Source organism: Urocitellus parryii, chromosome 5 (genome assembly GCF_045843805.1).
Source record: "Urocitellus parryii isolate mUroPar1 chromosome 5, mUroPar1.hap1, whole genome shotgun sequence".
NCBI lineage: Eukaryota > Metazoa > Chordata > Mammalia > Rodentia > Sciuridae > Urocitellus > Urocitellus parryii.
The window spans coordinates 157052568-157070434 of NC_135535.1; the positions used below are offsets into that span (position 1 = coordinate 157052568).

General features: G+C 38.0%; 1 protein-coding gene across 2 annotated transcripts in view; it reads left to right on the forward strand.

The window, feature by feature from the left end:
* Positions 1-7847: 7847 nt before the first annotated feature.
* Vps26a (VPS26 retromer complex component A) overlaps positions 7848-17867 on the forward strand; it is a 37486-nt gene continuing 27466 nt past the window's right edge. The window contains exons 1-2 of one of the 2 annotated variants that reach the window (XM_026394660.2): positions 7848-7938; positions 15835-15984. In XM_026394660.2, the coding sequence (XP_026250445.1) occupies positions 7936-7938; positions 15835-15984 (153 nt within the window). In that variant the 5' untranslated portion in view covers positions 7848-7935. Of the gene's footprint in view, positions 7939-15834; positions 15985-17867 lie in introns of those variants that run through there. The other variant, XM_077798318.1, reaches the window with a different exon arrangement.

A 17867-nucleotide genomic window follows, 5' to 3' on the forward strand; every position in this document is an offset into this window, starting at 1 on the left:
GCCTCAGAAACTTAGTGAGGTCCTAAGCAACTCAGCAAGACCCTGTCTCTAAATAAAATATAAAAAAGGGCTCAGTGGTTAAGCTTAAAGTATGGCACTTTAAACTCTTGTGTGCCAATGAATGAGTCAAGAAAAGTCACTATCTTGGTGGGGTTATAGACCTGATCATGAGTGGGAAATAAGGCCACTGCTACATGGTGGGAACAGAATGGACTGGGTTTACACTCAGGTGATGACTAAAGCTTCCTTTAGTACTTCCTTACCCAGTTCAGGTGATAAATGGGTAAATTCAGCAGCCAGGTCTGAGAAGAACCATCAGCTTAGATCCTCATGTTTGAAGATCTGGGTCAGCCCTCCAACAAAACAGAGGTGATACCAAAGATGAGAAACATAAACAGGTCATTTAAAATAGAGGAGGAATTTGATGAGTATCAGCTGTAGCTTTTTTTTCCGGAGGGGGTCACTAAGGATGGAACCCAGGGGTGTTTTACAACTGACACACATCCTTAGCCTTTTCATATTTTGAGACAGAATCTGAGGGCCTCACTAAATTGCCAAGGCTGTTCTGAAATTTGCGATCCTCCTGCCTCAGCCTCCTGCATCACTGGGATTGTAGGCATGTGTCACAAGGCACACAACTATCAACTGTAGTCTTTTTTTTTTTTTTTTCGTGAGGGCTGGGGATTCAACTCAGGGGCACTAGCCTACTGAGCCACATCCCCAGCCCTATTTTGTATTTTATTTAGAGACAGGGTGTCACTAACTTGCTTAGTGCCTCACTTTTGCTGAGGCTGGCTTTGAACCATAATCCTTCTGCCTCTGCCTCTCAAACTGCTGGGATTACAGGTGTGCACCACATGCCCAGCTTAACTGTAGTCTTGATAGGAGCTGCAAAGGTAGCAGCCTTCACTGCCTTCCACTAAGCTTCCCCTCATTAAGTTTTTCCCAGGAAAAGAGTCCTCTAGTGTCTTGAAGGAGCTGAACTTATATGAAGCAAATGGTTTGGAGTGGCACAGGGATGAACTTGAATGGATGCTGGACTGTGTTGCTCAGATTCCCTCTTCAGGACTGGAGGACTTATTACTCCAGCTTCTGGGAAGGTTGGCTGATGAAGAGAGCCACCTCATCCAATGTCATGGTCCCTTCTCTGGATAGCTCGAAGTTGCAGTCGAAGATTCATCAATGTGGGGGTAATAAAGGCTCAGAATTCATGCTCCAATTACAACAACTCTGAAGGGATAGCTCAGCTTCCAAACTCTTTATGGCATCAGCTGAAGCCTTGTTGTGATTATAATATAGCTCAATTTATTCCTGCCTAATCCTTCTTCCTTCTAATACTGCTTGGGTGTTGACCCTAAGACCACACCCTAATAAACATCCCCATGTTATTCTTCATCTGAGTTTACCTCTCATAAAACCCAACTCATAGAAATTATCTTTATAACACCTTATTTATAGTGACAGGTGCTAAATTCTTTTTTTAAAATTTATTTTATTTTTTATTTTTTTAATATTTTGTTTTTAGATGTAGATGGGCACAATACCTTTATTTTATTTATTTATTTTTATGTGGTGCTGAGGATTGAACCCAGGGCCTCACATGTACTAGATAAGCGTTCTACCACTGAGCTACAACCCCAGCCCCTAAATTCTTTTTTTAATAATTATTTTTTTAGTTGACACAATACCTTTATTTATTTATATGTGGTGCTGGGGATTGAACCCCAGACCTTGCACATGCTAGGTGAGCACTCTACTGCTGAGCCCCATCCCCAGCTGACAGTTGTTAAATTCTATCCTGATCTTTCCATTAGTAAATCTGTTGTTGTTGTTATTATTTTGGGGTGTGGGGGATTGAACTTAGGGGTACTTGACCATTGAGCCACATCCCCAACCCTATTTTATATTTACTTAGAGACAGGGTCTCTAGGAGTTGCTGAAGGTCTTGCTAAATTGCTGAGGTTGTCTTTGAACTTGCAATCCTCCTGTCTCAGCCTCCTGGCTGCTGGGATTATAGGCATGCACCATTGCTCCCAGCTTACCCTGATTTTAAGAATTCTCTTTTTAGGGGCTGAGATGTAATTCAGTGACAATTGTCTCACATTCACAAAGTCCTGGGATTCATTGCCAGTTCCAAAAAAGACAAAAAAATAATTATTCTTTTGAGAGGGGGTGGAAGGTGTTGGGTTAGCGGTGTCTTTCAATTTGTACTTTTAAGTAACTCTAATTCATAGTCAGTTTTCTTCTCTGATATTTTACAATCAACAAAACCCCACTGAAGACCAAGCCACCAAGAATGAACTGTCCAGACTACTCACCATTTAATGGAAGAAAAACAAATAACTGCAATACATTTTATGTTATAGATATTTTTCAAATCTGTAATAATTATAAACAAAAACGCCAAGGCAGCAAAGAGAAGGGAATGATTGATTGTACAGGAGTGTTTTGTCTTTCTTTCCTCAGCATGTTGTTGGTTTTACTGTTTGAGTCACTATTTAAAATATTAATACAATTGATCTTTCAGAACTCTATTTGTCTTCTCAGGTTTTTACTGAACCAGGGCTTCTTAGCCTAGTCATTATTGGCATTTTGGACAGGATATTCCTTTGTTGTAGAGGACTGCCCGGTTTCTTTTTTTCTTTTCTTTCTTTCTTTTCTTTTCTTTTCTTTTTTTTTTTTTTTTTTGTGTGTGGAATGTCTAGCAACATTCCTGATCTCTACACTCACTCAAAGCTGCTCGGTTGCACCCTGCCCCTAGATCTGACAATCAGGATGTCTCCATATGTTGCCAGACATCTGCTAAGGAGAAGACCCTCCCCTCTTGAGAACCACTTGCACCAAACTTATGATTATTTTTGGACTGAAGTCCTATCAATTGTAAGTCCTATTACCATAAAATGGTATAGTGTGATCTATCATTGATCTATGGGAAGTAGAAACTTGATTTATTTATGTTTTTAGTATGGGGGATCAAACCCAGGGGCGCTTAGCCACTGAACCATATCCCCAACCCCTTTTATTTTTTATTCAGAGACAGGATTTGGCTAAGTTGCTGAGGCTGGTTTTGAACTTGCAATCCTCTTGCCTCAGTTTCTTGAACCACTGGGATTACAGGCATGCACCACCGCACCCAGCTAGGAACTTTATTATCAAAATATCTCAGCTGGCTGGGGTTGGAGCTCAGTGGTTGAGCGCTTGCCTAGCAGGCATGAGGCACTGGGTTCAATCCTCAGCCCCACATTAAAAAAAAATAAAGATATCGTAAAAAAAAATCTCAGCTACTTATATAATTTGTTATCAGTGTCTTATGTACAAATCTACATTTTTAGATGTTTGTATGTCAATTATTGGATATTTTGTTTCTTTACATTCACATGGACAAAATGTTAATTAAATAGGACTTTCAGAGAATAAGAAAGAACTCTTGGAAATTTAAAATGTAAAAATATGCATTAATTAACATGCTCTGTGCAATAAATTACCAAAAATCTTAGTGGCTTAAAACAGTAAACTTTCTTTTTAATTTCATACTTTCTATGGATCTGAAGTTGGGGAGATTACTTGGGTGGTTCTGTTAAGGTGGTCTTTCATGGAATGTCAATCAGGATGTCAGCTGGGGTTTTGGTTTTCTGAAGACACCATTAGGGAGGGAGGTCAGTTTCTAAGACGGTGCACTCATGTTACTTGCTATTCACAGGAGGTCTCAGTTCTTACTTGGACCTCTCCATTGGGCCATATGACCTGGGCTACTTGACTTCTCTAGGAATGAGTGATCCAAGAGAAAGTAAGCCAGAAGCTGCCTTAGAAGTTGCACATCATCCCTTCCACCTTATTCTGTTGGTTACATAAAGCAACCCTGACAGAATTTGAGAAGCGATTATATGATGGTATAAATACTGGAAGGCAAAGTCATTGAGGACCATATTAGAAGAGGGCTATCATAATACAGAATAAAAGTCATTACAGGGTTTGGATCATGAAATTAGAAAAATCATGTAGAAGGGAGAATAAAAAGACAGAAAATAGGAAAAATAAGAAACTAATAATTCAGAAAAACCAATATGTGACTAGCAGAAGATTGAAGAAAAAACCAGGCATGGTGGCACATACCTGTAATCTCAGTGACTCAGAAGGCTGAGGCAGGAGGACAGCAAGTTTAAGACTAGCCTTTCGTGAGGTGCTAAGCAACTTAGTGAGACTGTGTTTCAAAATAAAAAATAACAAGGGCTGGGGATGTGGCTTAGTGATTAAGGGCCCTTGGTTTCAATCCCCAGTACCTAAATAAATAAAATTTAAAAAATAAAGATGATTCAAGAAAAGAGGGAAGAGAAAAACCACACACACACAAATACACACATGAGCTCAAACAATGAACAATTGAAAAACAGAAAATTTAAATTCCATTTATGAATCAATTCCATTAAGTATCAAAAATACAAATGCTTAGAGATAAATTTAGCAAAAGATATATAAGGCACTGAAAACTACAAAATGTTGCTGAGAGAAACTTAAAACGACCTAAATAAATACAGAAATACACAATATTCATGGATTGGTAGGTCCACCATTGTTAAGTTACCGATTTTCATTTTAAGAACCCCAGTGAAGCCATGGACTCAACTCAATCCCAACCAAACTCACAGCAGATATTTTTCTCTTTTCTTTTTTTTTTGGAGGGGGGGGTGGAGGTAGAAGTATACTGACAATTCAAAAATGTATAATGACATACAAAGAACTTAGAATAACTAAATCATTCTTGAAAAAGAATAAGTTGGAGTAGTTACATTTCCTAAGTAAAAAGCTTACTACAAAACTTTACTTATCAAGAGAGTATGACATTGCATAAAGAAACAAAAAGATCAATGTAACAGAATCAAAGTCCAGAAATAGACCCATCATTATATATTCAATAGATTTTTGATAGACATCAAGCAATTAAATGGGAAAGGAAAGTATTTTAAACAAATGGTGCTAAGCTGAGCACAGTGGCACATGGTAGTAATCCTGGCCACTTGAGAGGCGGGAGGCAGGGGGATCCCAAGTTTGAGGATGGCTTGGGCAATTTAGTGAGAACTTGTTTCAAAAAAAAAAAAGTAAAAAGGGATAGGGATGTAGCTTAGTGGCAAAGCACACACCTGGGTTTAATCTTCAGTACCGGAAACAAAAACAAAAAACACGGGCTGGGGTTGTAGCTCAGTGGTAGAGTGCTTGCCTAGCACATGTGAGGCACTGGGTTTGATCCTCAGCACCACATTAAAATAAATAAATAAATAAAATAAAGGTATTGTGAAAAAAAATAGATGATTCATTACAACAACAACAAACCCTCCTAAAACAAAAACAAAACAAACAACAACAAAACAACAACAACAAAAATGGTTTTGGAACCACTTGGACTCAAGCCCTCAAATATTATTTTACACTATTTGTGAAATTTAATTTGGGATGGATCACACACCTAAATGTAAAAGTCAAAAAATTCTTGAGTCATCAATAAATATTGTTAGAAAAACAAACAGGTGAGCGACAGACTAGGAGAAAATATTTGCAATTAATACATGATATAAGACTTGTATCAAAAATACTTATAACTCAATAACAAGAAAACAAATATCCCAAATAAAAATTGTCAAAGTCTTGATAGACACTTCACAAAGGGAGGTTCATAAGCATGAAAAAGAGCTCAATATCATTGATTATTAAGAAAATGCAAATTAAAATCACAGCAAGATAATTATATCCAAGAATGGATGATATTGAAAATATTGACAACACTAAATGCAGATGTAGAGATACTTAATTTTCATATACTGCTGATTGGGGGTAAAATTGGCACAACCATTTGAAAAATAATGATTGATTGTTTCGTTCTTTTTTTCCCCTAATACTGGGGATTGAACCCAGATGGTTGTGCATGCTAGGCAAGCGCCCATCACTGAGCTACCTCCCCTGTAAAATTTCTTATAAACTTAAATGTTTTCCTATCCTACCCAGAAATTCCATTTTGTTATATTGAAGAAACATTTGTACATGAATGTTAATAGCCATTTATTCACAATAGGGAAAAAAAACTGGTGAAAACAGATGTCCATTAATGAGAAAATAGGTAAATGTTCTGTGGTTGGTTCACACAGTAGTGAAAAGGACCAAAGTATTGATACATAGAACAAAATAAATACATTTCAAATTCATGATTGGGCTGGAGCACTCACCCAGCATGTGTGAGGCCCTGAGAGATAGTTCCTAGGTAACACACACACACACACACACAAAGAAAAACAAAAAACAACATTATGATTAATGAATGAAATGAGACACAGAAGAGTTCCTTACATATATCAAAAAATATATGTACAATTTCTCTTTCCTATTCCATAAGTTGCCTTTTCATTCTGTTGATTAGTATCCTTTAAAATTTTTTTTTAAAAATGTTTGTTCCAGTTATACCTGACAGCAGAATGCTTTGATTCACTGTACACAAATAGAGCACAATTTTTCACTTCTCTGATTGTACACAAAGCAGGGTCACACCATTCATGCAATCATACATGAACCTAGGGTAATGATGTCGGTCTCATTCCACCAACTTTCCTATCTTGCTCAGCCCTCCCTATCCCTCTTTCCCCTCTGCCCCATCCAAATTTCTTCCACTCATCACATGCCCCCCACCCCTACAGATCAGCATCCATTTATCAGAGAAAACATTCAGCCTTTGGTTTTTTGGGATTGGCTTACTTGGCTTGATTGTATCTTTGATGCACAAAAGTTTTAAACTTTTATGTTGTCCTACTTGGCTGTTTTTGCTTTTATTGGCTTGTGCATATGGTGTCATATCCAAGAAATCATTAAGTCCAAAGTCACAAGGCCAAGGCTTTCCTCCTGTGTTATTATAGGAGCTTTTTTGGTTTAGAAATGTTTGTGGATTTAATCTATTTAATTATTTGTACATAGTGCAAAATAAGAGTCTAAGTTTATTCTTTTCCATATGAATATTCAGTTTTCCCAGCATTACTTTTGAGGAGACTATCATTTCCTCAGTGTTTTGGCGCTCTTGTCAAAGTCCTTGGATGAAAGAGCTTTTCTAAAAAAAAAAAAAAAAAAAAAAGATGTTATATATAGATTTTATATATAGACTGCACTGTGGTAGTTCAACAGTTTTGAGACTCTGAACATCATTCCATTCATCTGGAGATCTTCCAGGCTTACTTTATAATGACCAGGACACAGTTAAGGCCAGAGAAGTCTTCGGCAGCCTCGCTGGAATTTAGGAAGCAACGGATGTTGTACTCAAGATTTTTCCCCTATTGGTCTCTTCAGAGGCAAGAAATTAATAAGTTATCAAAACTCAGAAGCCCGGGGGTAGGATGGGGAGCTGGGTTGTTCCACAAGGCCGGGTCAAATCCGCATTCAGACAGCACGTGTCTTGCGAGGCCTAGGGAAGCGGGGTCTCGGGTAACATTTCTCCTTGGCCTCCGCGGCCCAGCACCCAGTGAAGGAAAACGCCAGGCACGAAGCCTCCCGAGTCTCTCAAACTTCCACAAGGGAAAGGAACTGGGTGTGCCCAAACAGTCCGACCGCTCACTGCCAGTCATGTGATGGAACAGCGAGCCAGGAGGACCGGGAAACCTACCCTCAACCGGGCCCCGCCCACACGGCGTCATCCGCGGTGGCCCCGCCCCACCCTCTGGAAGAAGGAGCACCAGGCCCCGCCTTCAAACGGCCTCTCCTGGAGGGCCAGGCCGGCCAGCGAGGCGGAGGGAGGCCGGGAGAGGCGCCGGTGCAGGGGGAGGGGAGTAAAGGAAGGGGGTGGTCACGTGCGGCGGGCTGCTGGAGGTCACGTGACGGGGCGCCGGGCGGAGGGAGCCGGGGCTGGGAGTTCTCCTGAGAGAAGAGGAGTGAAGTGGCGGGGACGCGGCGGCGGCAGTGCTGACAATGGTGAGTGCGCGGCGGCCGGTGCGCTAGTCTCCCGCCTTCAGCCCGGAGCGCGCGGCGCGACGGCCAACGGCGGGCGCGGCGTCGCGTAAGGAAGGGGCGGGCGGGGAGCAGGGAGCAGGTTAGGCCTGTCCGGCTACCCCGGGTTCGGGGGAGTGCGAGCGGCGCCGCCTCTTCCAGGTCTCGACGAGGCCCGAGGACCGGCAGGCGGCCGTGCCTCTCCTGGTCATGTCGGAGCCTCTGCCGGCGTTCCTCGACCGGCTGTGGGGGCCCTGGCTGGGCACCCGGACCCCGCCCCTGCGGGGGCCCGCGGCCGCCTCCCCGCCCAAGGTAGCAGGTCCCTGCGCCGCTCCCCGGCAACCTCGCTTCCATGCAGGTTGGGTGACCCAGTGTCCCCCAGTTCCGGACTCTGGTGGACTTGGTCACTCTCCCTGTGTTATGAGCTTGATAAACTCCCCTATTTTTTATCCTGGATACGGTGACTGTGATATCATGACCCTACTTGAGGGTGGAGGTTGACACTTGTAGAATGGGAGAGAAAGGGGTGTCTGAATGGGGTGACGTTTTTAACTCCGAACACTTGAGTTTCGTGTCCGCGGATTTCAGCGTTGACTTCGTTTCCTTCCCTAAGCCGTTTCTTTAACTTAACGCTTCGGGATGTTGAAATGGCCTAGGAAGCAGAGGAGGGAGGGAAATCAGTTTTCTAACCCCAGTTTGTGGGAAGCACAAGCGTGGGCACGGTGGTGGTTAACTTTGAGTGTCGGCAGCCTCCTCTAGATTGGATCTCATTGGGCTCATTTTACCGTAGCATTCGTTTATTCGTTTCATTTGCTCTGCATGCTTTGAGTGCCTACTGTGTGCTTTCCATGTCCTACCTCCTTTCCCAAAGCTTGCCTTTTAAATAAACTGAAACTTTTGGCTAACGGTCAAGCCAGTTTTTTTTTTTTTAAGTTACTTTGAATAAATAACTTCTAAAGTCAGAAATTGCTTTGCTTTCATGTAAAGAAAAAAAAAGATGTATTCATTTTTGGAGTTTTTTTCCTTTCATTTAATGTCCAGGGGCCATAAACAAAACTGCTTGCTTTCTTTTAGCATACAGTCTAAGGATAAACATTAATATGTGTAAACTGATTGTTTAACGTGGAAATTACAATTGTGATAAATACTGAGAAGGAATTACTGGAGGACTTCACCTAGTCAGGGAGTTGGGGAAGCCTTCTTTGATTATAATTTGAAAAGAAAACTTTATAAAGCTCTCCAATTTTTTGCTTATATGTGTAATTAATTAGTGCTTTTACTAAGCTTTCTGCGATATGTTAAAGAACGGGTTTATTTTCAAGTTACTTGTCAAACAAATGAAGTTGTAAAACTTTGAAACGTTGAAATGGCACAAATGTATGTGTGAAAATATGCTGTTTCATTGTGTGTAGGCTAAGCAAATAAATTTTGAGAGTCTCCCTTCCACCTCACCTTGATCTACATTTCATCCACCGGTCTTGGTGCACTTTGTTCTATTAGGGCTAAAAAATGTCTTTTATGTATCCACATGTAATTTTGCTACATGATAATGCTTAATGTGGGGTTTACACATTTTATGAAAAATCTTAAATTAACCCAAAGTTAGTGATTAATATGAGGTTTAGGTCAAGATTAGAAAACAGAAAACAATCGCTATAATGTTTTACTAATAATATATTGCAGTCTAGTTATTTAAAAGTGACCTAGAAGTTTTATTATTTTCTTTTTTGTTTTGCTGATACTGGGGATTGAGCCCAGGGCCTCACATGTACTAGGCAAGCCTCTACCATTGAGCTACATTACTAGCCCTAAGAGTTTTTTGTTTTTAATATTTTTTTAATTGTCATTGGACTTTATTTTATTTATTTATATATGATGCTGAGAATCCAACTCCAGTGCCTAGGCAAGCGCTCTACCACTGAACCACAACCCCAGCCTTAGCCCTAAGAGTTTTAACTTGTATTATTAATTGTGTAGTATTGTTCTTGAACATTCTTTTTTGGGGATACTTGTAAAGACAAGTGCTCTGCCACTGAGCCATATCCCCAACCTAAAAATCTCATACTCCTATTGCTCACTTGAAGTTATCTTTGAAAAGAAGATCTCAATAGTATTCTTTCAAAACTGCCTTCTATTATTTCAGCAAGTCTATAAAGTATCCTTTTTATTACATTGTCTTTTTCCTATTTTTATACTGGGGATTGAGCCACATCCCCTGCCCTTTTTAAAAATTTTTTATTTTGAAACAGGGTCTTGCTAAGTTGCCTAGGGCCTCCCTAAGTTGCTGAGGCTGGCTTTGAACTTTCAATCTGTTTGCCTCAGCCTCCCTAAAGTTGCTGGGATTACATGTCTGCCCCACTGCATTGGGCTGTTTTTACAATTTTTATTCCCTTCCTTTCTTGTATTTTACTTTCTCTTTAACATATCAGAAGTATTATAATTTGATTGTGAATAATTAGAATTAAATATCATGACTTTTTATTTGAAATGTGAGAATATATAATCTTGAAATAAAATAAAACCAAGACCTTGGGTAAAGAATCTTTTACTTTCAACTGCTTTTAGAAAACAAAAAAGACAAGTTCTTTTCTCAGTTTTTTTTTTCTGTTGTTGACTTGTGAAATATAACACTTTTTTGGAGTGTTCTTTTAAGTAAAACTATAGGTTCATTTTTGATATGTCTCAATATTAAAAAAAAAAAGCTGTATGTTAACCCAATGTTAAAATTTTATGGCATAGTTAACTTGTTAAAATGCTATAGTTTATTACTCAACCTAACTCTTTGGCATATGCTATTTTTTGTTATACTTTTTTTTTTTTAGTTGTAATTGGACACAATACCTTTATTTCACTTATTTATTTTTATGTGGTGCTAAGGATCGAACCCAGGGTCTCACAAATGTGAGGTGAGCACTCTACCACTGAGCCACAACCCCAGCCCCTTGTTATACCTTCTGATTCCTCACCATTTTAACTTTAAAAAATGTTTTATTAATTATTGATGGACCTTTATTTATTTATTTGTTTAAATGTGGTGCTGAGGTTGCACTCAGTGCCTCACACATGCGAGGCAAGTGCTTTACCACTGAGCCACAACCCCATCCCCATTTTAACTTTTTTTTATTGTATTGAGAAGGAAGTCTGTTTTTTTTTTTCCATTTTTAGTTCTGAAATAGTTAATGCATACAGAAAATAATGTAGTACATAACACCTAGGATTTTCTTTTTCTTCTTTTGGTATTGGAAATGCACTCAGGATTGTTTAACCACTGAGCCACATTCACAGATATTTTTATTTTTATTTTATTTTTTAAATTTTGAGACAGGATCTCACTAAATCCTGAGAGCCTCAATAATTTGCTAAGGCTGGTCTTGAACTTGCAATCCTCCCGTCTCACCCTCCCAAACTGGGATTACAGGTGTATAATACCATGCCTAGCCACATGTATTTTTAATGCCTAGGAATTTTTAATTTTTAAGAATTGGTATCAGGACAAGACTTTTTGTGTATGATTATTAATTGTGTAGTTTTCTAAAACTAAGTCTTTTGACAATTTTAAATAGTGCTGATTTTAATTTTGCCAAAATTGTTTTTATTTATTTTGGGAGGGGGAACTGGGGATAGTACTCAGGGACACTTGATCACTGAGCTACATCCCCAGCCATATTTTTTTTTTTTTTAGAGAGAGAGGGCGGGGGAGAGAATTTTAATATTTATTTATTTATTTTTTAGTTATTGGCGGACACAACATCTTTGTATGTGGTGCTGAAGATTGAACCTGGGCCGCTCGCTTGCCAGGCGAGCGCGCTACCGCTTGAACCACATCCCCAGCCCCCCCAGCCATATTTTGTATTTTATTTAGAGACAGGGTTTCACCGAGTTGCTTAATGCCCCACTTTTGCTGAGGCTGGCTTTGAACTCATATCCTCTCTTCTCAGCCTCCCGAGCTGCTGGGATTACAAGCATGTGAAACCGTGCCCAGCCAAAATTGTATTTAATTTTTTTTTTTTTTTAAAGAGAGAGTGAGAGAGGAGAGAGAGAGAGAGAGAGAGAGAGAGAGAGAGAGAATTTTTTTTTAATATTTATTTTTTTGTTCTCGGCGGACACAACATCTTTGTTGGTATGTGGTGCTGAGGATCGAACCCGGGCCGCACGCATGCCAGGCGAGCGCGCTACCGCTGAGCCACATCTCCAGCCCCTGTATTTAATTTTTGATTATTTGATTTTTGTTATTTTTCAAATACCAAGTGCAGCTCTGTTAAATATTATAATAATATATAATGTTATAAAAACTGTTAGAAAACAGTTTTTATAGTTTTTACAGTTTATTTTTCCTTAAAGTAGCTTTGGTAAGTGTCGGGTTAAAAATTAATATTTCTGCCTTAATTTTGTAACTCAAATGAATTGATGTTGTGGGTGTCACAAGGGAGAAGAACTCATTTTCTTCTTACCCTCACTGCCAATTGGTGTTCTCTTTTACTGCACCTGACTTTGTTTCCCCAATTAAAATAGCTACTTGGAGATGTTGCTTTTATCCTTTCATAAGTGATCTATCCGCAGTAGTCTCCTCTCTTGTTGGCTCAGTGGTTTGCACATAGTTAATAATTAGTGGATTGATTTTGAACTGTTGTACATCTTTTTAAAAAATTTTTTTAAGTTGTTGATGGACCTTTATTTTTTTTATTTATTTATATGTGGTGCTGAGAATTGAACCAAGTGCCTCATGCATGCTAGGCAAGCTCTCTACCACTGAGCCACAACCCCAGCCACCCCCCCCCAACTGTTGTACATCTTATCTGTAGTTTTCTCTTAGGAGAACATGTAGAACATGTAGTATTTTAAAATTTGCCATTTTTGAGTAGATTTTGAGTTTTAAGACTTGGAGTGTGAACACTAACTAGGAATAGATAATGCAGGTAACCTATCATTGAAGTTTTTCTCTAGATTAGTTCATTATAGTTTTCTGATAAAAATTTTGAGTTTGTTGTTCTCAGAAAAGACTAAAACATCACGTCAAAAAGAAAATTTGGGGGGATGGGAGTTGTAGCTTAGTGGTAGGGGGCTTGCCTAGCGTGTGTGAGGCACTGGGTTCAATCCTCAGCACCACATAAAGATAAATTAATAAAGGTATTGTGTTCATCTAAAGCTAAAAAAATTAAAAAAAAGAAAATTTGCTATTTGGAATATATCAAAAACACTAATTTGGCAATTCTTGTAGTTTCTTGAAATTATAAGCCCACCCATTTAATATAGGAGTAATGAAAACAAAGAAGCAAGTCCACATTTTGGGAAAACACTGTCTCATCTGATCATAATATCATTTGTGACCTACAAAGCCTTTTGGGGGCTCATTATCTTGCTTGCCATTCCCTGGCCACCTCAGGACAGAGCTGACCTTGTCTGTGCTTGAGTTCCATGCTCTAGGCTTCGCTATTACACCAGTGCTAATTTGCTGGGAAAGGGCTGGCATTACCACCTATTCTAGATATCATCCAACTTCTTCTGTATAGTCAGTTTTTTCCCTATTATTAGAATGGTATGTGTATGTTTAAATTTAACATTCCAATAGGTATTTCAGTGCCTTCTATTAAATGCCACTACTGCTCTAGGTCCTCTCTCTTCAGTGAGGAATAAAGGATATGGTGTCCTCACATAGTTTACAGTGTAGTAGGAGTGTCAGGCAGTAAAATCAGCCTTGTGACACCTAACTTTGGATAATCCAGTTTGGATTAGGGAGTTAGGGAGAGTCTTATGAAAATGACTCAAATTAAATGGATGAGTTAGGTTAAGGTACTTTGCTTGACTCTAGGACAAAGAATTTGGCAAATGTGATGAACTTTTGCAGAAAAATCTTAAGATCATTTGAGGCTGATGTAACTCAAGAGATGTATAGAGCTAGATATATGTAAAATGTTACAGAATGCAGTGTGTGTGTGTGTGTGTGTGTGTGTGTGTGTGTGTACTATTGAAGTTAACATTATGTATAAGGATATAGCTTGATGAATTTCATAAAGTGTACATGCCTGTGTGTCAAGTGCTCAGAACAGAGAACAGTACTAGCACCCCACTTATTTTATTCTTCCTCCCACTTCTTAACTTCTAATATTACAATGTACATTACATGTTTTTGACTTATATGTATATGAGATCGAAACAGAATATATTCTCCTGTGTGGCCTCTTGGACTCTTTCATTCAACTTTTTTTTTTGTTGTTGTTGATAGATATTTGGATTGTTTCCATTGGAGGCTGTTATAAACATATTTGTCTCCTGTAAGTTTCTGTTTGGAATATATCCAGGGATGGAATTGTTGGGTTATGGGATGTATACATCTTCAACTTTACTAGATCATGCCAAACTATTTCCTAAAGTAGTTCCAATTTATAAGTTCACCAGCCCATGAAAATATTTTATAAACAGGAAATTATATGATCAAATTCATGTTTTTTAAAGACTACCCTGCTTGTTGTATAGGGTAAGTTAAGAAGGGATATAGTACATGATAGAAGACTATTATCTTGTAAATTAAAAAAACCAAAAAACCAAAAATAGACTAGAAGACTGGCTTTCCTTAGTGACAAAATAATTTTTGGCTTGTTTTGGTACTGGGGAATTGAACCTAGGGGTGCTTTATCACTGAACTACATCCCCAGTCTTTTTCTTTTTTCTTTTGAGACAAGGTCTTTCTAAGTTGCTAAGGGTCTTGCTATGTTTCTGATGCTTCCCTTGAGCTTGTGAACCCACTGCCTCAGCCTGTCAAGTCGCTGAGGGTAGTGGCCTTCACCAATATGCCTGGTGACAAAAATAATTTTAATTATATCCTATACTATAGTTGCTAATGGATTCTGTTCATATTACTTGATTATTACCAACTAATATGTTTTGGCATTGATAAGCAATTGATTTTTGTTCTTTATAGTTCTGTCATATCGAGGATTTACAGAATAAGGCTTGTATAAATTGGAGAAATTTCATTGGTTTCCTCAGAGCCAGCTTTTGCGCACACACACACACACATATTTTTAGTAGTAGGTGGACACAATTCCTTTATTTTATTTGTTTTTATTTTTATGTGGTGCCAGGGATCGACCCCAGTGCCTCACACATGCTAGGCAAGCTCTTTACCACTGAGCCACAACCCCAGCCCCTAGGGCCAGTTTTACTCAAAGGGCTTATATAATGTAACACATCCTGTTTAGACCTAATATAGCAGTAGATTTTATAGTAAGCAGTGCATTATAATAATTCATTTCAGCTTTTTAGAAGTAATTTGGATTAAGCAAATTCTGCTCTCATGAAAACTCCTCATAGAGGTTTAATAAAAGTTAATTTTTCAAACTTAAGATGTTAAGATGGCTGGGCTTGTGGCGCACGCCTATAATTGCAGCGGCTCAGGAGGCTGAGAAAGGAGAATCTCAGGTTCAAAGCCAGCCTCAGCAATGGTGAAGCTAAGCAACTCAGTGAGACCCTATCTCTAAATAAAATACAATATAGGGCTGGGGATATGGCTCAGTGGTCAAGTGTCCCTGAGTTCAATCCCTGGTACCCCACCCCCACCCTGCCAAAAAAAAGAATTCTTATAGTTCTAGTATGCTAGTATTTGATTATTTATAATGGTTACCTATGGAAATGATTGAAATTATAACATTTAATTGTTTATTTTTTTCCCTAATCTAACTTTAAAAAGTGTATAGTACAGTACTATTCACTATTTACATATTATTATATTCAGTTTGTAAAGTTTTGATGTAGAATTTGATGTAAGCTTGTGAACTCACAGATTTGTAGTCTAACTGTAGGTCAATGGTGTAATAAAATTTGAATTTAAAATGTTGTGACTGGCTGCATACGATAATTATGAGCATTTTTATTTTATTTCAGAGTTTTCTTGGAGGCTTTTTTGGTCCCATTTGTGAGATTGATGTTGTCCTTAATGATGGAGAAACCAGGAAAATGGCAGAAATGAAAACTGAAGATGGCAAGGTGGAAAAACACTATCTCTTCTATGATGGAGAATCAGTTTCAGGAAAGGTAAATCTTTTGTTTGGCAGAATTATCTAGTTGTAGGATATTAGAATTACTCATCAAAATGATCTGCACTGTGTCTAAATTTGAGCTCCAGATGAATTATTACAGTGATTTAAAAAATTATTTGGTTTAATTAGTTATACATGAAAGTAGAATGCATTTATGCATTTTGATATTCTATACATAGATGGAATATAATTTCTCATTTTTCTGAGTGTACATGTTGCAGAATCATATTGGTCATGCAGTCACATGTATACATACATAAAGTATTAGAGATGGAATTTTTTTCTCCAAAGGTCAGCTAAAATCTTTGATTAGAACATTTAGAAAGACTTTTAACCCTGGAAGAATTCTAAATTACACAAAATAATTCTTTTTTTTTTTTTTTTAAATTGTGAATTTGTTTAGCTTTGGAAAGTTTGTTTAGCTTTGGAAAGTTTGTCTAGCTTTGGAGAGTTTCTCCAGAATAGAGTTGTGATCCTCTCAACATTTGCTTCCCTTTCAACATACAGTTGAATTGTAGAGATTGAGTAACTCTGGTGTGCCATTCTAAAGGTTTCTCACTCTTTGTAACTTACCTCTCTGTATTATTCTTGTGTCTGTTGATCTTATTTTTGGTACTCCCATTGAAGACCTAAGTACTTTTGGAATGTGTTTGTGTGAAGGCATCTGTATGTCAGATTCTGTAAGATTTCATTTTTCCCCCTTTTCCTTATACACTGATATGTAAGATTATTCTTAAACCTTAGGGAATAGGATAAATACTCATTAGCTTGAGATACTAGGGAATGGTAATATCATAGACAAAAGCAAGCTACAAAACATTTGAAATAATTTTTAAAATATAAAATGTTAGGATTTTTCTTTCTTGCTTCTTCAATTAATTTATACATGTGGTAGGTATATAAAATGTTAGGATTTTTCTTTCTTCAATTAATTTATACATGTGGTAGGCAGTTTGGGAAAATAAGGTATAATCCTATTATGGAAATAATTCACAGTTAAATTTGAATGTGTCTTCTCTAAGTTTCCCTGCATTTATTGTTTATATATTTGTAGCACAGTCTATGTCACTTAATGACAGAGGTATGTTTTTGACAGATGTGTCTTTATAGCCTTTTTTTTTTTTTTTTTTTTTGATGGTGGTGCTGGGGATTGAACCTAGGGCCTTGTGCATGCAAGGCAAACACTCTACCCAGCTTGACAGATGTGTCTTTAGGTGATTTTGGCATTATGTGAGCATAATAGAATGTATGTGCACAAACCTAGTGGTGTGAAGTTCTACACACCTAGCCTATATGGTATAGGCTACTTAAATTTTTTTTTCACTTTTTAAGCTTTTTTTTTGTTGAAAACAGACACAAATATATTAGCCTAGGCTTACACAGAATCAGAATTATCAACATCATTCATTGTCTTTCATTTCCCCATCTTGTCCCACTGGAAGGTCTTCAGGGGCAATAACATAGTTGGAACTGTCATCTCCTATTATAACAAGTGCCTTCTGGAATCCCTCCTTAAGGACCTGCCTGTTTTACAGTTATCATTATTTTTTTTAATAAGTAGAAGGAGTATACTCTAATAAGTATAGAAAATATGAACCAGTAAATAGTCATTTATTATTATTATCAGTTTTTATATACTATGTATAATTGTATATGCAGTAAGTTTGTTTACTGCAGTATTACTAAAAGCATGTACGTAATAATTTGCAGCATCATGATGGCTACTCAGTTACTAGGTGATAGAAATTTATTCACTTTATTATAATCTTATGGTACCACCATATGCAGTTTGTCCTTGATCAAATTATCATGTGGTACATGAAAGTAGTTTCTAGTTTTGTTTTTTTTTGGCAGAGCTGGAGATTGAACCCAGGGCCT